Source organism: Drosophila erecta, unplaced genomic scaffold, assembly GCF_003286155.1.
Source record: "Drosophila erecta strain 14021-0224.00,06,07 unplaced genomic scaffold, DereRS2 tig00000000-arrow-pilon, whole genome shotgun sequence".
NCBI lineage: Eukaryota > Metazoa > Arthropoda > Insecta > Diptera > Drosophilidae > Drosophila > Drosophila erecta.
Genome location: NW_020825194.1, coordinates 7,388,696 through 7,412,844, shown reverse-complemented (window position 1 = coordinate 7,412,844; position 24,149 = coordinate 7,388,696). Strand labels below are relative to the sequence as shown.

General features: G+C 42.7%; 8 protein-coding genes across 16 annotated transcripts; 5 read left to right on the top strand and 3 right to left on the bottom strand.

Moving 5' to 3' along the window:
• Window positions 1-35: 35 nt before the first annotated feature.
• Window positions 36-4,160, bottom strand: LOC6555447 (telomerase-binding protein EST1A). Its single transcript, XM_001981855.3, has 10 exons — window positions 3,791-4,160; window positions 3,343-3,728; window positions 2,831-3,280; window positions 2,393-2,772; window positions 2,175-2,317; window positions 1,983-2,118; window positions 1,831-1,926; window positions 966-1,763; window positions 600-736; window positions 36-542 (listed from the first exon to the last, which is right to left on the bottom strand). Exons 1-10 carry the CDS (start codon window positions 3,993-3,995, stop codon window positions 400-402), a joined length of 2,874 nt encoding a protein of 957 aa, XP_001981891.1. The 5' UTR covers window positions 3,996-4,160; the 3' UTR covers window positions 36-399.
• A 627-nt stretch (window positions 4,161-4,787) lies between these two features.
• On the bottom strand, window positions 4,788-9,960 carry LOC6555445 (YTH domain-containing family protein). 2 transcript variants are annotated; one of them, XM_001981853.3, is made up of 10 exons: window positions 9,552-9,960; window positions 9,453-9,486; window positions 9,261-9,282; window positions 9,032-9,127; window positions 8,839-8,946; window positions 7,246-7,340; window positions 7,034-7,177; window positions 6,308-6,972; window positions 5,328-6,240; window positions 4,788-5,263 (listed from the first exon to the last, which is right to left on the bottom strand). In XM_001981853.3, exons 2-10 carry the CDS (start codon window positions 9,468-9,470, stop codon window positions 5,222-5,224), a joined length of 2,103 nt encoding a protein of 700 aa, XP_001981889.1. In that variant the 5' UTR covers window positions 9,471-9,486; window positions 9,552-9,960; the 3' UTR covers window positions 4,788-5,221. The 2 variants fall into 2 exon arrangements, with proteins under 2 accessions (XP_001981889.1, XP_026832073.1); XM_026976272.1 differs by lacking the exons at window positions 9,453-9,486; window positions 9,552-9,960 and adding an exon at window positions 9,373-9,431.
• On the top strand, window positions 7,540-8,831 carry LOC6555446 (purine nucleoside phosphorylase). The gene is made up of 2 exons (XM_001981854.3): window positions 7,540-8,417; window positions 8,487-8,831. The coding sequence occupies exons 1-2, from the start codon at window positions 7,581-7,583 to the stop codon at window positions 8,520-8,522; spliced, it is 873 nt and encodes a 290-aa protein (XP_001981890.1). The 5' UTR covers window positions 7,540-7,580; the 3' UTR covers window positions 8,523-8,831.
• A 159-nt stretch (window positions 9,961-10,119) lies between the features above and the next one.
• On the top strand, window positions 10,120-11,248 carry LOC6555444 (transmembrane emp24 domain-containing protein bai). The gene is made up of 5 exons (XM_001981852.3): window positions 10,120-10,407; window positions 10,473-10,593; window positions 10,679-10,749; window positions 10,816-10,942; window positions 11,005-11,248. The coding sequence occupies exons 1-5, from the start codon at window positions 10,228-10,230 to the stop codon at window positions 11,124-11,126; spliced, it is 621 nt and encodes a 206-aa protein (XP_001981888.1). The 5' UTR covers window positions 10,120-10,227; the 3' UTR covers window positions 11,127-11,248.
• On the bottom strand, window positions 11,229-15,948 carry LOC26526597 (type I inositol 1,4,5-trisphosphate 5-phosphatase). Of its 5 annotated transcripts, none has more exons than XM_026976276.1 (9): window positions 15,747-15,948; window positions 15,302-15,532; window positions 14,914-15,093; window positions 14,684-14,856; window positions 14,542-14,629; window positions 14,332-14,487; window positions 14,036-14,275; window positions 12,540-13,473; window positions 11,229-11,668 (listed from the first exon to the last, which is right to left on the bottom strand). In XM_026976276.1, exons 1-9 carry the CDS (start codon window positions 15,822-15,824, stop codon window positions 11,394-11,396), a joined length of 2,355 nt encoding a protein of 784 aa, XP_026832077.1. In that variant the 5' UTR covers window positions 15,825-15,948; the 3' UTR covers window positions 11,229-11,393. The 5 variants fall into 5 exon arrangements, with proteins under 5 accessions (XP_026832077.1, XP_026832074.1, XP_015009392.1 ...); XM_026976273.1 differs by having other exon boundaries at window positions 13,437-13,473; XM_015153906.2 differs by lacking the exon at window positions 12,540-13,473.
• A 1,064-nt stretch (window positions 15,949-17,012) lies between these two features.
• On the top strand, window positions 17,013-18,230 carry LOC6555443. The gene is made up of 3 exons (XM_026979804.1): window positions 17,013-17,260; window positions 17,506-17,988; window positions 18,052-18,230. Exons 1-3 carry the CDS (start codon window positions 17,155-17,157, stop codon window positions 18,129-18,131), a joined length of 669 nt encoding a protein of 222 aa, XP_026835605.1. The 5' UTR covers window positions 17,013-17,154; the 3' UTR covers window positions 18,132-18,230.
• Window positions 18,231-18,520: 290 nt separating this feature from the next.
• Window positions 18,521-20,307, top strand: LOC6555442 (thioredoxin domain-containing protein). Of its 2 annotated transcripts, XM_026978526.1 has the most exons (6): window positions 18,522-18,772; window positions 18,879-19,203; window positions 19,292-19,453; window positions 19,515-19,640; window positions 19,728-19,757; window positions 20,122-20,303. In XM_026978526.1, exons 1-5 carry the CDS (start codon window positions 18,640-18,642, stop codon window positions 19,735-19,737), a joined length of 756 nt encoding a protein of 251 aa, XP_026834327.1. In that variant the 5' UTR covers window positions 18,522-18,639; the 3' UTR covers window positions 19,738-19,757; window positions 20,122-20,303. The 2 variants fall into 2 exon arrangements, with proteins under 2 accessions (XP_001981886.1, XP_026834327.1); XM_001981850.3 differs by lacking the exon at window positions 19,728-19,757 and having other exon boundaries at window positions 18,521-18,772; window positions 20,122-20,307.
• Window positions 20,308-20,396: 89 nt separating this feature from the next.
• Window positions 20,397-23,905, top strand: LOC6555441. Of its 3 annotated transcripts, none has more exons than XM_015153482.2 (3): window positions 20,397-20,746; window positions 21,965-22,349; window positions 23,319-23,905. In XM_015153482.2, exons 2-3 carry the CDS (start codon window positions 22,095-22,097, stop codon window positions 23,469-23,471), a joined length of 408 nt encoding a protein of 135 aa, XP_015008968.1. In that variant the 5' UTR covers window positions 20,397-20,746; window positions 21,965-22,094; the 3' UTR covers window positions 23,472-23,905. The 3 variants fall into 3 exon arrangements, with proteins under 3 accessions (XP_015008968.1, XP_015008967.1, XP_001981885.1); XM_015153481.2 differs by lacking the exon at window positions 20,397-20,746 and adding an exon at window positions 20,787-21,419; XM_001981849.3 differs by lacking the exon at window positions 20,397-20,746 and having other exon boundaries at window positions 20,790-22,349.
• Window positions 23,906-24,149: the final 244 nt, after the last annotated feature.

The following is a 24,149-nucleotide window of genomic DNA, read 5'->3' as shown; positions in this document are numbered from 1 at the left end:
AAATGAACTCATCAAGCGATTGAACAACAATCCAAAATGATTTAATTCTTTAATTCCGAAAGTCACAAAATATAAATTTGAAGAAGTGAGAAAAAACAAATTAGATGATTGGAAACCAACGAGATGTGCTTCATCAAAGCATCAACCCGGGGAAACACCACAACATCCGCGCCTGTGTACCCGTGACCAGTCCTCAGGAATCCACGTCGTGTACGTATCCGCAGTCTGCGTATGTGTCTGCATCTGCCGACCCCGACTTACATAGTCATTTATGTATAATGTAGGTAATATAATAGCTCGAGCTCGCTCCGCACCACCACTGTGCGATGTGCAAGTCCATTCCAATTGTTATTGGAATTGTTATTCCAATTGTGTTCCACTCGCAACACAAATCGGCTTTCAGGTTGATTCGCGGCAGTCATTGGCCCACTGCAGGAACTCATCCAACGCGCTGACAGCCAAATTGCGCGAAAGGGCCTTCACACGCAGATTACGATCGGTGGTGATGAGCACCAATTCCGTTTGAATGAAACACTTGCCATCTGTGAAAGATTTGAAGTTAGAAAACCTGTTGAGAAGGAAACTTAACGCAAACTCACCTGTGCATTGTTCGGATTTCGCCGTCTTAGAGACTGCCATTGCCGTTGCCAGAATCTTGTCGTCATTGGAGAGATACTCCTCCTCAACTAGGGCAAACACTGAAGCATTGACAAATGAGCCCTTCGTGGTAGCACACCTAAAAAAGAAATTGATTAGGCATGAACGGCTCAGCAGGAAAGGCTTCCCGAATAACTATGACTATTGTTTTAAAAATACAATTTCAATACATTATCAGGTAACGTTTTTTTCATTACAAAGACCTAGACAGAATTATAAAAAATAGCTAATCGCTAATAAACCCATTATCAGAAATCAGTAATAACGAAACAATTAGCTCGCGCGAAATTCAATCAACAATAACTTACTTCACATTGCTTTTGGCCGACTTGATAAACTCTAACGACTTTTTGGCCCGTGACGACACCTCGTCAAAGTGGTGGATGCGCTGCGTCTGCTTCGAACTGCGGTAAGAGTCCAACTTAACGCCCTTCGATAGGCCATCCAGTTCCTTAACCACTGTCAGCGGTATAATGAGAGTGTAACGTTTAAACTCTGTGGCCAGTTTTTGAAAGTCTTCAAGACAGTCGATAAAGCAGTTGGTATCTGGTAGAAGGTAGCGCGGTCGCACCTCGATGTATATTTTCGTGTCCACGAACTTGAGAATGTCCTCCAGCTTGCTGGTGCATATCTGCTTAGCCCTAGCCTTGGCCTCGAGCTCCTTCTTAAGCTTGCACAGCTCGGAAACATCGCTAGCAGTTGAGCGACACAATAATTCCTCAACGGCTGGGCTTTGAATCTTCGATACGTTCGCCATAAGACCACAACTTTCAGCATCAAAACTTTCCAAAGCGTTCTTCATCGCTGCGTTCAAATGCTCAATTGTGAAGCTCGATTCCAACGGCTGCTGTAGAGCCTCTTGATGGTCGACGTAGTATTCTTGGAACTGACCAATCCTACGAACACGTTCGAAAAACTGAAGACGTTCGGGTCCTCTTTTCAGGCTTTTGTTGTTCAGCGCTTCACGACCCAACGGATTGAAACCGCTGAGGGCAACATCCTCATCCAACAGTATTTCGTTTTTCTCCAGTTTGTGCTTTCCCATCAAGCATTCAATGTAATCGAATAGGGTGGTTAGCTCAGCCCAGCAATCGATGAAAGAGTGTCTGAAATATTTGAGTTAATGAAAAGTTGATCCAACAAATTGAATAATGTATTGGTAGTGATACATACTCTTCCGATCTGACAGGTTCCCACACATCCAAATTAATGCTCAACCAATGTACATACACATTTACGTACTGAAGATAGGTGTTCACAGTTGTAAAGCTGAAACAAAGGATAAATTGGCAAAGATAAAATCAGCAAGGGTAATTTTAACTTACTCTTCTTCTGGAAGACACTGAATGTTTGTAGAGTCCTCAACAAAACCAGCTAGCAGCTGGTTCGTTTTCTTCATCATGAGTCCAAAGAATGAGTTGGCGAAATTGAAGCTGTGATAACGCATCTCGCGGCGTGACGCTAAACAATAATAGAAAGCATTAAGTTTTGCCATGATAAGGCGTTATCATTCATACTTTTTCGTTTGTTGTGCTCGACGACGAACAAGTTGAGTGTCACTATTTTCAGCAGTTTGGAGCGTGACAACAGGTTGTCGTGCTTCAGTGCGACGCCTATTTGGATTTGCAGTTTCCTTAGCAGCGGGTATAACGAGTCCACACTGTAATCGATTTGAAAGTTGAGTAACACATCGGTTTTTAACTTTCACGTCAAAAGGAAAGTTAAATATACTCACTCTGTGCCTGTGTAGAGTTTGCCTATTAGGTATAGATAAAGGGACATAACGCGGGGCAGAAGCTCCTCCGGCGCCATCTCCTCGTAACGATTGACCTCCGCCGTGGTGACCTTGTTGCCCTTTGCCTTGTTCCCCTTGTCATCGGTGCGATGTAGGCGTCTGATCCCATCCGGATAGATCCATACCTCCTTGCGCATCTGCTTAGACTTTTGATTCTTTGGTGCAGCTGCATAGTGCATGGGAGATTGCTTCATTTCTGTCTCCTCGTACTTGCGCCGAATCTCATCGAAAAGATCCAACAGGCTTTCCTTTGCAGTCTGAATGGAGTTCGAAGTCAACAAGCTGCGGACATAGTAATAAACGGCATCGAAGCGCTTGTGCTGGAGGGAAAATATGAAGATTAGAACCACTATCAAAAGTACGGTCGTTTTTTCTTACATTATAAATGGATATGACCGCCAGTTGGTTGAAAGGTGCCCCATTGCCAGGTACCAGCTCCTGCGCCCGCTGATAGTACCTGGCCGCCTCCAGGTAATCCGTTGCCTTGACATGGTTAACCCGGTAGCGCGACAGATCGCCTAGACAGATGAGCAGCCTCTGGGCCACCACTTTAAGAGCGCTCTCGCAGCGCGACGATGCGACGCACTTGGCCATTAGCTTGTCGTAAAGCATGCGGTAGAACTTGGTGGCCTGTTCAATCAAAAGGAGAGTATTGGTGTGCGCCTTGGCCGTTTGCTGACGCTTCAGGTAGTCCCGCACATTGTAGAAGAGCAGTTTCCAAAAGAAGACATCAACCTTGTGCTCGCACACGAATTTCACTTGCTCTAGAAGAAGTTGCTTGAAAGCGTCCTGCAGCTGATCGTGAATGTAGCAGAAGTTCTTCCAGTTCTGGGGGAGATTTTATGTTTGTTTAATGATGTTTTTTTTGGAGCCCAGCTTTATATGCTTACTATCAGTATGAGATTCCTCTGATTGAGAACCATGAGCTGATCATACAGATGCACTATATTCTTGGCATGGCTCAGACTCAACAGCGGCTCAAACCAATCCGGATGCTCGGTGGTCAAACGAGTGCGCGTCACTGGCGACTGCGGAGCGTGGTCCTTGTCCTTGACAAAATGCGAGTTGCGACCCCTGCGCCGAGCACTGTGTCCGCACTTGCCCTGACCCCCCTGTCCGTTCCTATTACCCTCTCCCGCCACCGAGGTGGCCACGCGCAGGATGCCTGGAATTCCGCCTTCTCGCGCCACTTTCCCGCTGGTATCCAAAACGGGTTGGTTCACCTGGGCATCGGGGGGTTTACCCTTTCCCACGGTCGCATTGCTCAGGATGGCGACTGTGGTGAAATCGAGAGATGTCATGGACGTATCTATAGTGATGCGTCATGCAAACACTCACCTGGCCTTGAAGCATTCGCTGTAGCCACGGGCTCCGCATTCTCAGCGTTTTCCGTCTCCGTCTCGAACGTTTTTGTTGTTGGTATTGTTGTTGCTGCTGCTGCTGCGTGGCTGCAGCTGGCCGCGATTTTATTCTGCAGACGTTTCGGCAGCGTCCCAATTATCAGCGATATATCATTTTGTTCTCGCGTTCCCTTTCGACTCATATTTCAAACGATGCTTTTGCTGTCGCATTTATCCCTTTGTTAGTAGTTTATCAAATGTGTAGAGTGTAAATTACGCCTCGAAAAATCTCTAGATCAGCAGTATGACCAGTTGCTTGGGGCGCAACAGTGTGACCGGACCGCACGCAATTTTATTTACCGCTAGCAATCGCATTCTTTTGGCGCCAGATTTGAATCCCAAATGTTTTTGAGCATTAGTTATAAAATTGATTTTTAGTGACCGGAATGCTTGATTTTAGAATATATATCGAGAGAATTAACCTGCACTTATACTATTGCAACAAAATTAGCTATTAGTCAGGTTAAAAATGGCAATCTGGTATATTTGAACATGAAGAATTCCCTAATTTTCATTTTGAGTTTTGAACTTTACTTACCATATTGATTCGTCACAGATTACAAAACCAATATCCATTATACTCCATTAAAACCTTCCTTTTGTGTAGCCTTCTACTTTTTAAATTTCAAACAAAAATACTAGTTTTTAATCAGAAAAGTCGTTGCAGTTTGAGTATGAGTTCGCTTTATGTTTGAATGTTTTGTTGGGTTTAATTTTGTTACGTACATGACTTCATTTATTATACTGTTTCAGTCTTCCACTAACGTATAATTATTGGATAGCGCTGTGAAAGTAATAATATACGGCCCATATTGCTTTACGTGTAAGTATTATTTAGAAAATACTATTTTAAGCTTGTTGGAAAGGAAATTTTTGATCAATCTCTTACAAATAGCGCATTTATATCGAGAGATGTTGGTAGATTAGTCAATGAGTAATTGATGGATTGGTTACTTTAATTACATTATACATACATAAGTCGTGTACACTTTAGATTCAAATAAGTTGTATAAATTGTTACAGTGCAACTACAAGGAATGGCTGAAGCAGACTCCTTGGTGTTTATAAATGTTGTATATATCGGCAAAATCGATCATTAATTTTTTATGAACTGTTCAATGTGAGCGTCAATAGATTTATATAAATATTGTAATAAATAATTACGTAAAAATGTTATCATATTTTAATCGTTAATCCTAGTTCCCACATGTTGGTTTTTATATGTTCTCCATGAATCGGGATTTTATCTTGTACACGCAATGGTTAAAAAATCTAAAAATTATAATTAAACGTCTCTAAGCAATTCAACGGATTGTGGGAGTCCATTCAATATCATTTAAAAAAGAATACTACCGCAGCATCAGTAAATTTATGAATATTCATTGCTTCGCATTTTATCCTTGTCCGTGTCCTGCAATCAAAATTGATTCAACTTGTTAATTAATTTGCAGATTTTCAGAAGCGAACGAACCCACCTTAAAGCGCACGCCGATATTAATTTGTTCAGTACTAAAATCACGATCACGGGTTTTTAACCTGGCCTTGTTCGTATTATTCTGTTGATATTCATTTTTTCGATTATTGGACCCGTAGTGGGAGCCAAAGTCATTTTCTCTGTCAAAGTCCGGGCCATCACGGTCCTTGAACTGATAGTCGCTGCTTGATTTCTGAATGTCGAAGCCTCGACGATACTCGCTGTAATTGTTGTGTGATCCGCCACGTGCGGGGCCGCCCCTGTGACCTGGATTCCGGAAACCGGCTCCTCCTCCAGAGTTAAAGTGCTTTTGTGACATGCCACCGCGCCCATCGCGATCCCTATCCTTGTCGTCCGACTGGCGGTTGAAGCTGCGGGCAAGCGGGGCCGGCACTTGGTTGTTTCCATCGGGAGCATGCATTGGCGGACGCTTCGAGGAGACCTCTTCCTCCTGTTTCTTTTCGTAATGGAAGAAGTCATCGAATATGGACGTTGAATGGTTGTACGAGTGCAATATCTGGAGCACCTCGATGCCTTTGTCGTGAGGTACTTCCTGGGTGTCCCTTGAGTTCGTCACCGACTTATTGTCATTGTTCTCCAGTCGAATGTGGCGCAGTTTTCCGTTAGGCACATCTTTAACATATATCCATTTCACTTTGAACTTGCCCCTCCACTTGTCCTGCGACCAAACGCTCGACGTTGAATTGTAGTCGACCGCCGTCATCATTTGTGCCATGCCGCAGAAATGGCCAGAACCATTCACCGAGAAGAACAGCATGATGTTGCCGCCCTCTTCGTGTCGCTCCTTGAAGGCATCGTCCAATCTCTTATTGCCGTGATCGGTTGAGCACCAAATCTCATACTTTATACTGCGGTGGATGTCATCTTCGGAGTACGACTTGATGACAAAGAATCTGAGAGAGAAAGAACTCATCATTAGTTGAATATCACAATTATAAACATTTATATAGTTCAATTTACCTGGCTGACCCGGCTTTTTTCAAGTCCAACGCTTTCGGGTTATAATTGTTTTTGTCTTTTAATTCGTCCAACAGAAGTTGTTGATCGACAGGCACCTCTTCGGTTGCAGATGTGGCTTCCACCGGTCGTGATTGGTTCTCGTCCCGGTACTCGAACTTAGAAGCACTCTCAAACTCGCTGCTGCGGAAACTGGAATAGTTGCCCGAGCGCTCTGAGTTCCGGTTTGGATGCGGACCGCCGTCGTGCCGTCTGGCGTTCGGTGGCCCAAATGGGCCGGCATTGGTCGCTGGACGTGGGGCGGCATGGTGGACAGGCTGCTGGGGTCCCAGATTCCTGCGAACTGGACCCGTGGGCGAAACCTTGGCTCTGCTGAAATTATTGTTATTTCCCAAGCCCTTGTGCTCGTATTTCAGGAAGTTCTCCGTGTCCTTGTGCACTTTCTCCGCTCGTGCGCCCAGTGCCGGTGCTGTGTTGCTCGATATGGAAAAGTCAGAGCTCAAGTCGGAATAGCCCAAGTCGATCGGCGATGGTGGAGATGGTACAGGAGGAGGTTTATTGTTCGGCAAATCCCATACGTTAACATCTAAATTGTGCTTTCCCGGTACCATTGGTGGTGGTGGCATGCCAGGACCCTTCTTCTTGCTGTTGGAAGTGGTGGACGCTGCCTGTGAACGTAACCAGGATATAAGTCGGTTTACTGGGTGGTTAAGGGAGTCAGATACTCACTCTGGATGTTAGTTTGGCTGGCTGGGAGGCAATTGAGGCCCAGGTTGTCTTCTTGGGAGCGGCGACAACTTCTTGATTTTGTGCTTCATCGCTTGTTCTGTTGTCCAGTTTTGTAGACGGCTGATCGTTTTCATTTCGAATCGACTGAAGAGTTTTGCGGTAATTAAACATCATTTTAATGTATCTTAATATTTAGTTTTATTGTTAAGTACCTGTGCTGCTGGCTTCCTGGAATTCCAAGGATTTACTTGGTGCTCGTCGCGTCGTGTGTTATTGGGAATACTATGTCCATGTCTTTTATATGAATCTAAAAATATCGTGAAAGACTAGGTATCAGAACCCTCTTTGAACAAATATTGCATTATTTAAAAACATACGCTACATCCTCATACTTCTTGAAACTTCCAAAGAAACTTGCGTTATCAGGGTCTTGAATTGCATTTTTACAGATTTAAGGAGGCGCCGCAACTTGAATAACATTTTGTTTTTGTTTTACTTTTTGGCAAAAAGATTTTACGAAAATTATCCAAATTTATATGTATTTCCAATGGAGGAGGATTTAGAAGTGCAGAGCGATCTAGGCAAGGACACCATCCCAATTAAAATTGGCATAATTGGTGAGGCCAATCTGGACAAGCCCATCTATTTGGCGGAGCGCATGGAGTATGCTGTATGCACGCCGTTTGGAAAACCATCCGATGTGCTCATCGATGGCCAGATAGAAGGCGTAAATGTGTGTCTGCTGTCGCGAAATGGCCGAAACCACAACATCATGCCAAGCAACATTAACTACAGGGCGAATGTGTGGGCCATGCGCAAGATGGGCTGCACCCACATTCTGGTGACCAACACGTTCAGTTCCCTGAGGGACACCTTCCAGCCGGGACACTTGGTGGTGCCCAACGATGTGATAGATTATACGTCGCGGCGGGCTCAGACCTTCTACGACGGCGCTGTGGGTAGTCCCTTGGGCGTCTGTCACGTGCCCATGAATCCCACCTTTTGCGAACGCACCAGGCAGCACCTCCTGAATGCCGCCGAGGAACTGCAATTGCCCACGCAATCCAGCGGCACCGTCCTCACCCTCGAAGGACCGCGTTACTCCACCGTGGCCGAGAACAACATGTTCCGCAAGTGGGGCGCCGATCTGCTGAGCATGACCCTGTGTCCCGAGGCCATTTTGGCCAAGGAGGCCGGCATTCCGTACGCCTCGCTGGGTCTGGTCACCAACATGGAGTGCTGGTGCGCCAAGCAGCCAAACGCAACCACCCACGAAATAATCTATATTTTCAAGAAGCAATCCGAAAACCTCCAGAAGGTCCTGACCACGGCTATTAGGAATATGGCTGCCGAGGATTGGGCCGAGGACATCCTAAAGGCAAAGGTAGTGTTGATTCTAATATACATACACATACATATATATGAAATTGATACTAAAACAAATTTCCTTTAGATTCTGGTGTGCAGTAACTTTGCTAATAGTAAATAGTGGCAGGTCCCGTTAAAGGTATTGTTTTGAAATTACAAAAATAAATTATATAATGTGCGAAGTATTGGGGTTCTTTTGCAGACCAGAATTTTTATTTTGATGGCACAAAGCTACTTATCTTGATCGGGATTACAGTGATAGTAATACGAGATTATTGGCCGCAAGGCCAAAGCGAGTCCAATCGGAAGCTAATCGGACTAATCCCGACTTCCCGGTGCACCGACTTATGCATATTCGCAGAGTCGAAAAACCAGTTAGTGAGAACGATTGCTAGCCGAGTGCAAGCCAAGTGCTGGGTGAAAACTGCTATACATACCATGGTTGGCGTTCGCCTTTCGGCCCTTGTTCATATTATTCCATGGAGTGTTGCAATTCTCCTTGAAGTTGAACGGCGGATATTGGAATTGCATGGAGTTGTCGTTGCCTTGGTGGGGGAAGTGGGTGGTTGGGGATTTCGAATCAAAGAAGAAGGTTAGGCGAAACCCATATATTATAGTCGAAGAACTCACCAGAGACTTCATCGTGGGTGGGAGAGGATAGATTTTCGTACGAGGCCTCATCGACTTGCTGACTCCATGGTATGTTGCGCTCCTCGACCGATTTAGCTGCATTATTGGGCATAGTAAACAGAGAAAAGCGCATTAAAACCGCACATTAAGCAAGAAATACGATCGAAACTCGGCCGTCGAGTAGTTCCTGTCTATAGGAAAACGCTGTCTGTGGTGGTAGGTTATATACCTGTGTTTCCTGGTATTTTCATCTGAAACGGAAACAGAAACACACCGCAGTTTAATACAATTATCGTATTGTTTACCAGGCACTCTGTATCCGCGAACAATCACTGGTTTACAATGGAAAATCTTCCTGCGAAATCCCGACATAAATCGAATCGAGCATATGTACAAATGTGTGTATGCAAAATACAATTACCTGATCCACGCCTGACATTTGCTGCACTTTTTGCCTGCAAATAGGAAATGGCTTAGTATTGCGGCGCCGATTCGGTTGGCTGGCCCTTGGCTATATTACCCCTTTTAAAATAAATGATATAAAAACACAAGGCAGGCAGAGTTTGTTGCTTAAAAGTTTTTATAAACTCCGATATATTTTTACTTAAAGAACCACATACACTGACACCACACGCACATTAACCAATACACTGACAGGATTCTTAACGCTTCCGAAGCCGTCTGTTTTCACGAACGGCGTTGCGCAGACAAAAGCGACATTAGCAACACTGATTTAACGGCCGTTGGAATAAAATGTAAGTTCATAATCAGCATTGAAGCCTTGCACACTTGACTTACGATTGGATTCTATTCAAGTATAGTTGAATATAAAATTTTGAGCAAAAATTGAAGCTGCGGTATTTTCCAACATTTAGTAGCGAATAGCAACATACCAGGGCTGCATCGCCGAACTATCGATTCGAAGGTGCCAAAATCGATACATCGATATCAACGCAAAACATCGGTCTTCTGCCAGCTCTATAAAACAGACACCTCCATCTTTGTCAGCCGTAGATTTTGCTAAATTTAAATTTTTAGCAACATACCAGGGCTGCATCGCCGAACTATCGATACGAAGGTGCCAAAATTCTGGACACATCGATAACAACGCAAAAACATCGGTCTTCTGCCAGCTCTATAAAACAGCCACCTCATCTTTGTCAGCCGTAGATTTTGTTATATTTAATTTGTTAGCTATGGCGAGGGCGGCTTTAATTGTGTGCCTACTGATGGCCTGTGCCTGGAGCAGCCATGCGGTGATGTTCAAGCTGTCGCCGAACACCCAGAAGTGCCTCAAGGAAGACATCCAGGCGAACCAACTGGTGATGGGCGAGTACGAGGTTTCCGACGTGCCCGGCCAGATCATCGACTACATTGTGAGTTTTCCGCTCAGTACACGTCTTTTTCCGCGCACTTAACCCGGTGAATTTGCGTCCAACAGGCTCGCGACACCAAGGGACACATCCTGTCGCAGAAGGAGCACATCACCAAGGGCAAGTTCAGCTTCATGTCCGAGGTGTACGATGCCTACGAAATCTGCTTCATATCAAAAGTTCCTGCACGTAAGTTATAAACCGGCGAACTACTTTGCAATAAACGTCTATATGTAGATAATATTATTATATACACGTTGCATTTTCTTCCCAGATCAACGCGGCATTGTACAGGAAGTATCGCTCTTGACCAAAAAGGGAGTGGAGACCAAGAGCTACGAAGGCGTAAGTACTCGTATATTTCCTTTTTTGTATCATTTAAATGACGTGTATTCCTCTACAATAATTCAGATTGGCGAGGCCTCCAAGCTGAAGCCTTTGGAAGTTGATCTTAAGCGTTTGGAGGACCTCTCCGACTCCATTGTGCGTGACTTCGTTCTCATGCGCAAGCGGGAGGAGGAAATGCGCGATACCAATGGTAAGATTGATACCGAAATTCTCTAGAATTCCGTCAAATTATTTTTCGCATCCTGCTTGCAGAGAAAACCAACAGTCGCGTCCTGTTCTTTAGCATCTTCAGTATGTGCTGCCTTCTCGGCTTGGCGACGTGGCAAGTTCTGTACCTCCGCAGATACTTCAAAGCCAAAAAACTCATCGAATAGTTGTCTAGCCGTAGTCTTAATGCGTGCGTGGAACTGTGTTTAAATGCCTGGTTTAGATTTCATCCTTTCATCTTTTGAACGTTTTTCTGAAATAAATGCGACTACCACGTACGTATATTTTATTACTGCGACTGCTCTCCACATTTCTTGGCGGTGTGACAAATAAATAGCTCGTATTGGACGCGTTTAACATAACAGGTACATAACACAAAACCACACGGTACAAGTTATTGGCTCAGCTGGCATAAGTTAAAAGTAGCGAAGCTCTTAGACGGTTGTTTCCTTCAGCAGCATAGCACTTTCGGTATCCAGTCCGTCGCTCTTGGCGGCCATAGCACCTGCCTCGTCGGGGTCTTCCTTGCACGGACTGGTGGTTCCCTTCTTCATCAAGATATAGCGCGACTTGGCCGCGGAGCTATTCGATGCACTCGAATCGTCCACCACGGACTGCTCCATCCACAGGCTCTCGTCGTTCAGCGCTTGATTCACCAGGTTCGCCAAGCTCTCCGGTAGCTTCGAGATAGCTGTGGGATCCGCAGGGCCTAGAAAAGTATAAATGTATGATTATAGGACTTCAAGAAATTACAAACGACGCTGCGAGCTGGACTTTTGATCCACGAACATTTTCTCGGTCCGCTGGCAACTTTGATTAGTGATAGAAAACTGAAAAAGAAATGCACTTTAACGTAAAAATAATATAAAATATAAATGAAAAGAAAAAGAAAAGAAGACAAGTGAGGTATAAAAAAGTAATTTATTTTCTTAAAGAAGACGAACACAAACAATATACATACTTAAAACACAGATTCAAAGAAATAGTTTAATACGGGCTTAGGCTGAATCGCTTTTACTGCGAAAAGGAACAGGGAACATAAGATATAAATGGATATAAGAGATTTCGGTATGGTTTTTAAATGCACATGAGTTACAAATTATAACTATAATCGCTCGACATATTTACATACGATTCCATTGGGTCTAAAATTATATTTACACAAAGTAAATTCAAAGATATCTCGCGCACCTTGGCGTTTAAGCTTCAGGTGCAAGTCACAGTAAAACTATTACAACTTTTCAAAGTTTGTACCTTCTGGTTTGGTACTACAATATTAAAGGTAGAAAAATGAGTTTCGAAAATGCAGAATATAGAGATTTCAGTACTTAAGATAAGTAAAGAAAAAGTATTGAAGCTAGGACTCAAACATAGCCATTAATTGTTTTGGTAAATGGAGTTAGTGCATGCAGATGCTAAGAAATCTTTGAATCTTTCTACTACATAAGTTAATATAAAATAGGTATAAAATAATGCACAGCGTTTTAACAAGCGGTAGTTGAATCGCCAGCTTTAAAATACTTTTCTTAACAACAAAATATAAATGAAAATAACAAAAAACTGCAATTAGTTGATGGTACAACACATAGGAATAACTTTAGAGCGGCGTTTTGGGCGCATTGGAGCAGCGTTTGGGGGGCAAACAGCGCCAACATGTTCAACATCACCCGCTCCCGCCTCATCAACTGCGTCTTGGCTCTCGTCCTCGACTTCGTCTTTGATGGATAAGCGCTTTAAAGTCTCTAGCCGTGATTTCAGTTGACCTGGTGTTACAGTGCCTCTGGCGGGTTTCTCTGCTACCGGCTCGCCCACCTCGGGACAGGGCGATATATCCGATTCGCCAGCTTTGCTCTCTGCTAATCTGTCCGTCTCTAGTCTGCGTTCGAATGGACTGCGCGAGCTGCTCGAGGTGGAGGTGCAGGAGCTAGTGACCTCCGGATAGGGCGAATGCGACTCGGTGCTCTCCGGGGTGTACGGATCCTCATACTGTCGCTCAGAGTCCGTACTTAGATGCTGTGTATCTATTCGGTTAATTATGATATCCTGCGATATCATCAGGCGCTTGGACAGCAGCTTATAGCGGTGTGCCACCGGCTGCCTTTTGATTATGTTCCGGCACATGGGGCAAATGGCTTCGCCTGTTCGATTGCAGTCGTCAAACTGCAACAGACTATTACTAGAAAGGTGTGCGCACAGGCACATGCAGATATTGTCGGAATCAATTATGTTAATACTAATATTCGGGAAGTTCGAGGAAGTCGTTCTGCTCGCCTCCACGTCTTGAGTAATTTTAAGGGAATTGTACATGTTGCGAGCTTCCGTGTCAACAATCAACTTAGAACTGGTGGCTATATCCTCAAAGAGCTTATTTGAATAGGGACAGTATTTCAGTTTGACTGCGGGCAGAGGTGATGTTGAGATTTTGTTGGGCTTGGCGTAAGTATTCGTGTAGTTGCAATCACAAGATCTATAAGTACCTTTGTTTGGTTTAAGACGGACAGTTAAGTAAACAGGCTACATGACAGAAAAGAAGAGATAATAATTATTAGACCGATTGAAGTAGAAAGTTCCTTTAGAAATGGTATATACACATGATTTCCGGCAATTTTGCCTGACCTAAGTTCAGATTTATAATCTATGCTACGAAAGTGATTACGTTATTTAAACTTACTTCGATAAACCGAAGCTCTAAAATATCCTTGCAGATTCATCTAGAATTGTAAAGAGCTGATAGTAAAAAGAATTTGACTCCTTCACAGTTTTTAGTTGGTGTACTCTATCTTTGAGTAATATGTATATTTTAAAGGAGTTTGTAAGCGCACTACAAGTGGACTAAGCAACACCATGCCGAGGGGAAACATAGTTGTTAGGAATGGAAGCAGAATTAGAAAAAGCCTGTTTGAGTAAGACGTTTGGAAAAAGTATATGAAGCATATAAAGCCTCTAATAGCGAAGAGCAAGAATATTTGTCAAAATTGGTGCAAGAGCCAAAGGCAATCGGGATATGTAAGTAATTTTAGATTGCTCCTGTAGTTACTAAAATGGGTAAGTTGAAAAGAGCTACTATTAACTTTACCTTGTGGTCGCCCATGCACACAGCTTCTCCTATCATTCCATATGTCCAATCATCGCTCTGGATAATCTCATTGACTTGGGGACTCATCAGAATCCTGTCGCACCAGGCCGGACAGCGAGTAGACATATAGTCGGTGGGCATTTCTGGGTCTTCTTCGAAGGGATAAGAGGGCACGAACTTAATTGGATATTCGACTAGGACGTCTTTAAGTGGCTCCAGCTCTCTGTCAAATTTCTTTAGCTAAAAGTAGGGGAAACTTTGTAATTGAGTTTTGTGTTTGGAATGTATTTACTTACCCAGTCTTCTTTGAACTTAAGTTGATGGTCGGCATGACTAAATTCTTTCTTTCCAACGGTAAGTACGTTGTTTCCAGTTGAGTTGCGATAATGGATCTTATCGTTCTCATTCTTGACATTTTGAACGCGATGAGGGGTCAAGTTTTCAGTTAATTCCTAATAGAAAAGTCATTTCATTTCTGTTTAAAATAATTGAAAGGTTTAACTTACTTTCACAACGCCTTCAGTGTCACATCTAAAATTAAAATCCCCAAAGAGGAAAAATGGCACAGTGCCATTCTGTTCGTCCAAATGGAACCTATATAGGGCACATTAACTTATTATTAGGTCAAAGAGCAGCAGTAACATTCACCTTTCAATGGTATGAACTAGGGCTCTTCTGCGCGTCTTACAATAAACGGAGGGGAAATTTTCGCATGCAGCCAAATTGGATGCATCGTGGAATAAGTGAATATTGACTAGATCGATGACGGTGCCATTGATTTCCCATCGGGTTCGCATAAAACCTTTTCGGGACCATTTACACTGAATAGAATAAAAGGATAAATATTAATATTATTTTATAATATGCGTTAAGCCTACCTCTGGAAAGAAATGCTGTGGGAACTTGGACTTTTCTTTGGTGGCAATAGTTTCAATATTTCCGGAATAGATATGTTTATCCTTAATGTCTTGAAGACTTTCTTCCCAGCTGTGGGTTAGGAAATTCCATATCTTCAGAGAATCAACATCCTTATGCACAAAGTAGAGACTTCCAAGGGCCTAAAGATACATATTTTTTTGAACAATTAGAAATGAAATAGAATCTTGTTTTTTGGGTTTGTTAATATATGAATTCAAGACTCATTCATCATGACTAAGCCCAGTACTTATTTGTTCAATTTCAATTGAACAATAAGTGCGTTAACGCCTCAGTTCATCTGAATTGGGTTTTGATGTGCCGATTGACCTAGAAACACGATTCACCCACCGTAAAGTGCTCGGCTGATTTGAAATCCTCGTCCATGAAGATGTGTACGCAGGTGAAATCGGCCATTTCGGGGGCATCGCAGAGGCACCTGATGAACTCCTGCACGTACTCCATGGACTTCTCGTACGTCTTTCCGCCCACTTCCTGGAGATGGAGTCCCAGGAAACGGGGCTGGGCGTGGGCGATCTTGGCGAGAAATTCGCTTAGCCATAGCTGCAGAAGCCTCTCCGGCTGCAAAGTGGATTGGAAATTCGATTATCGGCGGGCGTTAATGTGCTGAATACCAATTTGTTTGGGGACTCGGATTCGGATACACATATCAATGTATGTCAGTGAGTCCATACATAAATATGCGATTTACGCATCGTGTATGTATGGGCCGTACGTAAACATGTATACTTCCTAGCCCAGTGGACATATCGCATCCGTTCCAACGACCACTTACGTCCTCGAAGAGGCTGCCAACGTTCGCCGTGACCAGAAACACATCCGTGCAGGATGCGTCTTCCTGTGCTGAATCCATTTGATCCCACTTTCGCCTGCGATGCAACAATTTTATTCACTTTTTATCAGCGTTCCAATTGTAAATACTAATTGAGTCAAGGCGCAGTGTGACCGTACGGCCTGGCGAAAACTAGGCCATTTCGATTATCAGCTTTTGGGTGACCGTACTCGTTTATATTTCAAATATATCTATCTTTAAAGTTCTTTAACGTAACTTATCTATTTCGTACAATAATTTTACAAAAATATACAATAAGTTTCAACAATGGAATTGTTAAGCTACTTTTCCTCCATATTTTGCTATCTTTACGTTTATGAATCTAAATTGGGTCACTTCCGGTGCTGACCGAGATAAATAGTAACGGAAATATAATGATTACAATTACCAGTTAAAAATATATATAAACAATCAGATAGTGCAGGAAATAGAAACTAATGGTTTTGGATATATATTTAAACTAATAACATTAAACCTTTAAAGTTTTGAACGATCTTATGTTGTTTGCTTATTATTTATCTTAACATCTTGATTTAGTTTTTAACATTTCAGTGTAACTGCAATTAAATGCGCATAAATGCAGTTCAAAATTAACAATTCAGGCGGTGTGGTGGCACATTAACCAAGTTGAAGATCCGTCGTCTATATTGTAAGCATATCCGCCGACATAAAGCTATTAGGGCCCATTAAGACCTACGGTGCGTACCCACTACATCATATTTTCATTGAAACAGCTAACAGTAGTTACTGTGTACATACGACGTTTCAGTCTTTGACAGAATTCCTAAGTATCTTCAAAAGTATTACATTCGCAACACTTGTCCGAAATGTCATCAATTTGTGTCACTTATGCAAATCCGAAATTCCCACAAAACGGGTTTAACAATTTGTCAAAAATGTGGTTGAATCCCCGAATGAAACACAAACTGACAAGCACTATATAATATAGGCGGTTTGCTATTTTCAGGCTTTTTGAAAGTTGGCTAGTGAAAGTTGTATTGAACTCTGTGCGTCTCTTTCGAAATCTCCAACTCAATCCAAGCGATTGCACGTAGCATGAATACTGAACAGCACGTGAGGCGGACGGTAGCCACATTTCTTGCAAGAATACACAAGTGATTCCAAGTGATTCGACTTCGGCTCCACGCTGCATATATGCCCTATAAGTGGGGACCAAGCCTTTCGGGGGAAATGCGATGGCAGTTATAAATACTTGCACACACGTCCGTCCACCTGATATTTTCTTTGCAACAATGTATTCGGCCCGAAATTTATAAAGCGACGGACAGCAAGAAAACCGTTTATTGTACTTTTAGGAACCGCTTAACTCATATCTCAACGCGATCAAAAAATGCGTACCGCATACATTGTCGTTCTGATATGCACTTCCTGCATCTGCGTGTGTGCTGGAGATAGCTATTCCGGGGATATCCAGAACTCGAACTCATTGGATTTCGGTGTGTGAACCATTAAAAGGATAAAAAGAGATTATAAGTGCTGCAAAACTCACAGTAAAAGAACCAATCTCTGAAACTAATAGCCCAAAAGGAAGTTCATAAATTATAATTGCAAATATGTGTGATTCTGAATTATCAATTTTCATTGAGTGCTTCAAAACTATAGTAAAATCCTTACAACAAAAGTCAATGGAATACTGTTGAAGTTGAAATCTAGACTTACTTGATTCTTTTGCATTTATTAGGCAACGACAGTGGGGGCTACAGCTACAGCTCCCCACCGAGCAACAGCTACCTACCTCCAGCCACTCCTGCACCGGAGTACCTGCCTCCGCCGAACAATGGATACCAGTACAATCCACCGCCGAACAACAACTACCTGCCACCGCCGAACAACAACTATCTGCCTCCTCCACCGGAATATGGACCGCCAGCTGGCTATCCATCCTATGGGCCACCACCTCCTCCCTTTTATAAGCCAGCACCACTCATTCCCTACCATTCGCACGACTCCATTCTGGAAAAGTTAAAGTCCAAGATCAATTTGTATACGCTCGGAAAGATATTGCTCAAGTTGTTGATATTCAAGAAAATCGTCAAGTTCATCGGATTGATTTTCTTACTCTTGGTTCTGCCGAAGCTGAAAAATATTTTCAAGGACGATATGATGATGTCTGGATCTGGTGAGAGCGATGGAATGGAAAGCAAACTTGTAGAGACAGATAAGGGTAAGTGTTTTCCTATGGATCTTTCAGCCTTAATTATTAATGGCATTTTTTCGCCCTTTTTAGATAAATTAGCCCAACAAATTGAAGACCTCTACGATTTTGTAATAAATTCTATAGAAAATTTTGAAGGTAGAAGTTCGTAGATCAATACCAAAACTAGTTATAAATGCATTGTTACAGATTGTATTACATTTGATTATTTATTTGTTAAAATCTTATTAATAAAAGTATTTCATATTTTACTCTTGTGGCTTGTCTTTGAATTTTATTTAAACTTGTGACTTATTATTTCACCGTTAGTAAGCGATAACTGGTTCTTCAAGCGATTCAAGATCCTCCACAAGTAAATGATTGCTTGATGGCTTGTTACCGTGAAGCTGTCTGAAACTTGAATTGCTACCTAAACTGTGCTTATCAGGCAGTACAAGATCAGTTAGACAAAAGTTTTTCCTTTGCCACCAAATATCAACCTAGGTACATGTGTGTACCTGCTACCTTACCTAGGTACGAAAGCTGTCACCTTTCGCATCACTGGCGACGATACATTTTGCCGACTATCGATAGTCGGGCTCACTGGCCGTCGGCATCCAAGTTCCGATCGGATTCATTCGCCAGTGATCCACTCCGCTCCTCCAGATCCACAGTCAGATAATGCTGCACCTAATATCGGTTGTTATTATAGCCCTGAGTCTGGGAAGTGCTGCAGGCCAGGACTTGCGGCGTGTGGACGACACCGAGTTGATTCAACTCCTGACCGGCAGCAGCAATGTGGTTGTCCTATTCAGTGAGTATTGGTACATATATGTGCCAGAGAAATGCAGCTTACGTGTCCACTGTGCATATGGAGGATGGCACACCGGTTACTGGCTAACGAGCGCACCTAATTGCAGACAAAAACAATTGCAAGAGCTGCGTGGAATATGAGAATATGGTCACCAAGATACGTGCCCAGCTGGAGGAGACCTTGTCGGCCATTGTGGTCCAGTCGGTTGACAGCAACCTGGTGTCCATCTACGACCCCAGCAAGGAGCCCGCCCTGGTGTTCTTCAGACGCGGAATACCCATTCTCTATCATGGCGAGATCAACGATGACGAAATCCTAGACTTCTTCAATGACAACTTGGAGCCAGCGGTCAAAGAGCTTTCCGACGACAACTTCGAGCACCTGACTCAAGCCTCGTCGGGTGCCACTACCGGGGACTGGTTTATCTTCTTGTAAGCTATATTAGTCATGCGTTGAGGTCGCCATCTAAGCGTCATGAGTTGTGTATCTGCACATATGCTCACCTACACCTACTTCCAGCTCTTCGGCCGAGTGTACCGTCTGTCAGCGACTCTATGCCGTCTGGGAATCTGTGGGCGGAAAGCTGAAGCGAAAGCTGAACATTGCCCGCATGAACAGCTTGGAGTCTGGAATCTCAACTGCTAAACGACTGGGAGTATTGGAATCACCGGCTTTTATTTTGTAAGCACTCATCGCTTTGGTTGTGTTGAAGGACAGATAATGTTAACTATATTCATTGCAGCTTGCGACAGGGAAAGATGTACAAATACTCAGCCAAGCAATACAGTCCCGAGGCCTTTGTCCAGTTTGCCGAGAAGGGATATACCCAGAGCCATCCTCAGCCAGTGCCGGCAATCCCGAGTGCGGTGTAAGTATCCTTCTCATAGCTGAATTTATTTAAAATTTTCCATCGATCGAATTTTAAACTCAAAGTCCGATTATGACCTTCTTATAGGGATTTGTGAGAAACTGATACACGTGTTTAGTAAGTGAGCCAAGAAAAAACTTGTTAAACCTATTAATAATTAGAATTAGTTAACAAATACTGATTCTTAGTCCCCGGTACAAGGTTTGCATATAACGCCAGTTTGAGGGTATTCAACAAAGACACTGATTCTACCATCGAGCATTAAACAATTGTTAATATTACTCCGTTGATTAATATAGAACCAAATGTTAATCGTAACCGTTGTATAATATCCAGTTTGTACATAAACAATATTATAATAATCAATTTTACCCTAGCTAAAACAGTTCCTGGTTTCAAAAGATCGAATTTAATACTCCAAAAAGTTTATACAGATAATAATGAACAAAAAGGCTAATGTTTAAACTCTCGTGCTTTTCAGAAACGAATTTTTGGGCCCACTGCAGAGTTATTTTGCAACTGAAAACTTAACATCGCTGGTGACTTTGGGTATTTTCGCAGTAGTCGCTCTCTTATTTGTTGGCAAAAAGGTAGCCAAAATATTCAGCTCAGAGCCGGCGAAAACGAAAAATAAGTCGAAATAAAACTATTATTAACACCAAAGAAACACGCAGTTTTTAAATCAGATGGATGGTAACAATTAGTGGAAAAGTGAGCGCGAAAATTCAATTCCTAACGCCATTTGGTTGGAACGGTGGGAATGGAACACGCAGATACAGATACCTAATATCGCAGAAGATCCATTGTTCACTGGCGCACATCGCAGACAATACCTATCCTATCTCTTGATTGCTTTCAATTAATTAGCGCGCAAGCAAACAAAAATATTTAGATCGGCCCATTTAGCAACTGGGCCCACAGTTCAGGGGCTAACTCGGCTAGCAATCTAGCCAATTGCTTAAGTGCGATGATAGTTTAACGTGGTACGCTCAAATTAAAGCAGCGTTTCGTATCGTTCGCGATCGTGTTTTTGGGGATATTTTCGCAGCCATCGTAACCATTGGCGTAAGCGTATTCCTCGGAACCTGGATTTTTCGTATCTTCGGGTAAATCACTCAAAACACGCTATTTATACACCCGCCGATACCCAAATACAAGCAAATCTGCCCGGTTGGTGTTGGTGAAAACACAGTGCTCGCTAAATGTCAGCTGACGTCAGAAGGTCTTGAAAAAAGAGCGAGCAGAAGTACACACGAATACGAAAACGAATACGAATACGAGTGGGAATGGAATCGGAGTACATATACATACGGTAAATGAACAGCGGAGAGAGATCGAGAGAGCGATTCACATTCACATTCGCATTCGCAGCGACTTTCGATTGATATTTTGACTGTAGCCAAGCGCACATGAGTCAGATTCGTAGCTTTTGTTTTGTTCAGTCGAGTTCTGTGCCACTCGAATTCAGATTCACATTCAGACACTCGCTGCCATCCGTACCGAACTGAAGTCCAAGTCGAATCTAATGTGCGTACTTACGTGTAGAGCAGTTCAAGAAAATGTGCAGACATACAACAGTCGCATATGTGTGGATGTGTGGTTGTAGTGAAGAGTGCGAGTGCCAGCATTAATCGCATTTTTCCCCTGCACGAGCACAACGACTAGAAAATACTCGACACGTCTGTCTGTTTTTCTGTTTTCTGCTTCTCTGCTTTTCCGTTTCGGTTTCGGTTTTCCTCCGCTTGGCCTAGTGAAAAACAAAAAAAAAATTGATATTGTGTAAGTTATGTCTAGCATTGAAAAGATGAAAAGTGTCATTCCTATAAATACACCACATCGGGCAAAACAGTCGCAATAGAGTGCTGGCCAAAAACCAAACACAACAAACAAAGGAGCCCGCTGAATTTAACCAAACTTCGGAGTAGGGCTGAGCCAAAAAGTATAGTGCGCAGCCATCATGACTAACTCACCACCCAAAACGCCAGCCCAAGTACAGAAAATCGATATTCTAGTCGCGCTGTAACGCTGGGTAGCCGCTACATACATAGCTCCTACCTGCAAACAAAAAGAAAACCACTACGAAAGAAACCAAACAGTCAGGCGAGACATTAGTATACCGAAAAGCGAAAACTGAAAACCACTTCCGCCAATGGTCGACATCGCCATCGCCATCGCCATCGACATTTAGCTGGCATGTATAGCAAATGTCTTACATATCATACCGATAGAGAAACCATCTGTGATACGCGTGTACCTTAAAAATGAACTAACTTTGCACCGATCGAGGGTATCACTGGGAAATTAACGATGCGTCTTGTCCGCAGTAAATGTTGTCAACGTGATGTTTCTGTAACCGACTATCTGAACACCCCGCATCCGCACCAGCATCCATCGTCCACCGACGTCCAGCACACCAAAAATATATTCACACGCTACTGGGACGACCACATAAAAATGAAGGAATCGAGCGAGGGAAAGTCCAGGGCCAAGGCCTCATCTGCATCCGCATCCGCATCCGCTACTGTATCCGCCACATCATCTACATCTTCAGCACCTGCCAAACAAACCCAGAGCGTTACGTTCGTGAGGACCAGTAATGCAGCAGCTGTTTGCGACGCCAACGGAAACGGGAATGGGAGCTCCATCCAAACGGAGTGGACATTCCCCCCAAAGGCGCCCACTCCGCACATCTACAATTGCCTGAGTCCGGTAAGTCTGCACTGGAAGTAAAAGTGTATGTAATGCAGGAATGTCATGTGAGTTAGGATCAGATACAACTTTACGATATGGTATATGATATATTTTACGATACAACAAATTACTTCGAATCACATACCAAAAACAAGCGAATTAAGCCTATAAAGAGATACATATATCTTTGTGATATGGCATTGTTTTTTTGCTTCCCTGCATAGTTCCTGTGTAATAGATAGCCCACCCACCCGCCAGTCGCACAAGTTAGCTCCGCAGTGCAGATTATTATGACGTAACGATTATTAGATACTCCACGGGCGACCATTTATACGTAGTATATTTAGTTCCTAGTCTTTGTGCTCGTGTGTTGGCGGAAGATAAAGGGGAAGCAAATTGTTTGCACTTCAGCAATTGCCATTTAAGTCATTAGTATGTATGGCAGTATATGCGCCGACATACGGACATTTGGCCATATATTATAGGCTTTAGCTTCGGCACGCTCGGCCATAAATAGATCCATTTCGAGGAATTTCAATGATAAGATTAGAGGATCCCACATACAAGCGCAGGTCAGTTGGGGTTCATAAATTACAAATTTACTGGGATCGTATGTTTATACTTTAAGGAAGGGCCAGCCACATTTGTTTTCACTTTCACGTTTGCACATTTGCACATCTCAAGTGTTCATAAAGCGGACAAGGACTTTTTGGCAAAACACTTACAGTGTTTAGTTCAGGAAAAAACCCCATTCAATGAATCAACTTTGAATAATCTTGCAGTTTTTAAATATGCATTATCGATAAGGCGAAACTAAAATATGACTCACGATCAGCGTATAACTAAGTAAATTTTATTTATATAATAAGTAAAATTTAGCTTTTATTTAGTTTATTGGGAAGTTTATGATATATAATTGCTTATTAAAATGATAATATCTTATATTGCTAAAACCAAGTACTTATCGAATACTATTCATTCTTCCAGGACATGATGGCCTCAAGTGATAAAAACAGCTTTAAGGGATTTCGCAAGCAATTCAGTGGACGGTTTAAGCGCTTAGTTACTCGAAAAGTGGAACACACTCCAGTGATACCTCCAGAATTGAAGCCGCAACTGAAAACAATATACGTTTACTAACTTAAGATGTACCGACAATTGCAAGCACAAGTGTTTTCCCCACTATATTGTACATACGTATGCACCTGATCGGTTTGCGTATACATACATATATGGCAGGAAGCATTAGTGATAGGAAAAGCAAGATAAACTAAGTTATCATAATACCATTCTGATTGACAATTTTAAGTATTCAGCGATTCGTGCGTATTGTTAGGCTCAATAAAAACGAACATTTCAAAGACAGACGAGGTTTACAATTGGTTAGAATTGGAACAAGAGTCACGGGGTTCAAGTTATACATATCAAGAAAAAATATAAATGTTCCAACTTTTGCTGGTATTACAGGCACCGATACGAATCTATGTATTTGCTTCTTTTTCAAATAAGTTAAAGAAACCTACTATCCCTACATGTTCATTAATTACGATTAAAGAAATAGTTTAATTACCAAACTGCTGAAATATTTCTTCTGTTGGTAGTTTCTGTGGTCAGCCAAGAATGAAAGGGGAAACAATGCATTAAAAACTCTGCTAACCAGACTCCATTTAACAAAACACTTGGGTAAATTAGCTGGGGCTGCTTCCATCGATAAACAAAGGAGGACTTCCATGTCAAGGAACATACAACCGAAAGCATGCATCATGCTAACTAAGTGAAACAAAGCACTTGCTGCTATCATGCGAAAAGATTTAGCCA

Excerpts from the sequence above, each read along its gene's own strand:
- LOC6555447 (XM_001981855.3), bottom strand. The coding sequence starts at position 3,995 with ATGAGTCGAAAGGGAACGCGAGAACAAAATGATATATCGCTGATAATT. Across the intron at positions 2,318-2,392 it reads AAACTCTACACAGGCACAGA|TGTGGACTCGTTATACCCGC; the intron begins GTGAGTATATTT and ends AATCGATTACAG. Across the intron at positions 1,927-1,982 it reads CAGTGTCTTCCAGAAGAAGA|CTTTACAACTGTGAACACCT; the intron begins GTAAGTTAAAAT and ends CCTTTGTTTCAG.
- LOC6555446 (XM_001981854.3), top strand. The coding sequence starts at position 7,581 with ATGGAGGAGGATTTAGAAGTGCAGAGCGATCTAGGCAAGGACACCATC. Across the intron at positions 8,418-8,486 it reads AGGACATCCTAAAGGCAAAG|ATTCTGGTGTGCAGTAACTT; the intron begins GTAGTGTTGATT and ends AATTTCCTTTAG.
- LOC6555445 (XM_001981853.3), bottom strand. Across the intron at positions 7,178-7,245 it reads CCAGGAAGCCAGCAGCACAG|TCGATTCGAAATGAAAACGA; the intron begins GTACTTAACAAT and ends AAAACTCTTCAG. Across the intron at positions 6,973-7,033 it reads CAGCCAAACTAACATCCAGA|GCAGCGTCCACCACTTCCAA; the intron begins GTGAGTATCTGA and ends TTACGTTCACAG.
- LOC6555444 (XM_001981852.3), top strand. The coding sequence starts at position 10,228 with ATGGCGAGGGCGGCTTTAATTGTGTGCCTACTGATGGCCTGTGCCTGG. Across the intron at positions 10,750-10,815 it reads AGACCAAGAGCTACGAAGGC|ATTGGCGAGGCCTCCAAGCT; the intron begins GTAAGTACTCGT and ends ACAATAATTCAG. Across the intron at positions 10,943-11,004 it reads GGAAATGCGCGATACCAATG|AGAAAACCAACAGTCGCGTC; the intron begins GTAAGATTGATA and ends TCCTGCTTGCAG.
- LOC26526597 (XM_026976276.1), bottom strand. The coding sequence starts at position 15,824 with ATGGATTCAGCACAGGAAGACGCATCCTGCACGGATGTGTTTCTGGTC. Across the intron at positions 14,276-14,331 it reads TTAAGTTCAAAGAAGACTGG|CTAAAGAAATTTGACAGAGA; the intron begins GTAAGTAAATAC and ends CCCTACTTTTAG. Across the intron at positions 11,669-12,539 it reads TAAAGTTATTCCTATGTGTT|GCCCTGCGGATCCCACAGCT; the intron begins GTACCATCAACT and ends ATACTTTTCTAG.
- LOC6555443 (XM_026979804.1), top strand. The coding sequence starts at position 17,155 with ATGCGTACCGCATACATTGTCGTTCTGATATGCACTTCCTGCATCTGC. Across the intron at positions 17,261-17,505 it reads CTCGAACTCATTGGATTTCG|GCAACGACAGTGGGGGCTAC; the intron begins GTGTGTGAACCA and ends TGCATTTATTAG. Across the intron at positions 17,989-18,051 it reads ACTTGTAGAGACAGATAAGG|ATAAATTAGCCCAACAAATT; the intron begins GTAAGTGTTTTC and ends CGCCCTTTTTAG.
- LOC6555442 (XM_001981850.3), top strand. The coding sequence starts at position 18,640 with ATGCTGCACCTAATATCGGTTGTTATTATAGCCCTGAGTCTGGGAAGT. Across the intron at positions 19,454-19,514 it reads GAATCACCGGCTTTTATTTT|CTTGCGACAGGGAAAGATGT; the intron begins GTAAGCACTCAT and ends TATTCATTGCAG. Across the intron at positions 19,641-20,121 it reads CCGGCAATCCCGAGTGCGGT|AAACGAATTTTTGGGCCCAC; the intron begins GTAAGTATCCTT and ends CGTGCTTTTCAG.
- LOC6555441 (XM_001981849.3), top strand. The coding sequence starts at position 21,948 with ATGCGTCTTGTCCGCAGTAAATGTTGTCAACGTGATGTTTCTGTAACC. Across the intron at positions 22,350-23,318 it reads TCTACAATTGCCTGAGTCCG|GACATGATGGCCTCAAGTGA; the intron begins GTAAGTCTGCAC and ends TCATTCTTCCAG.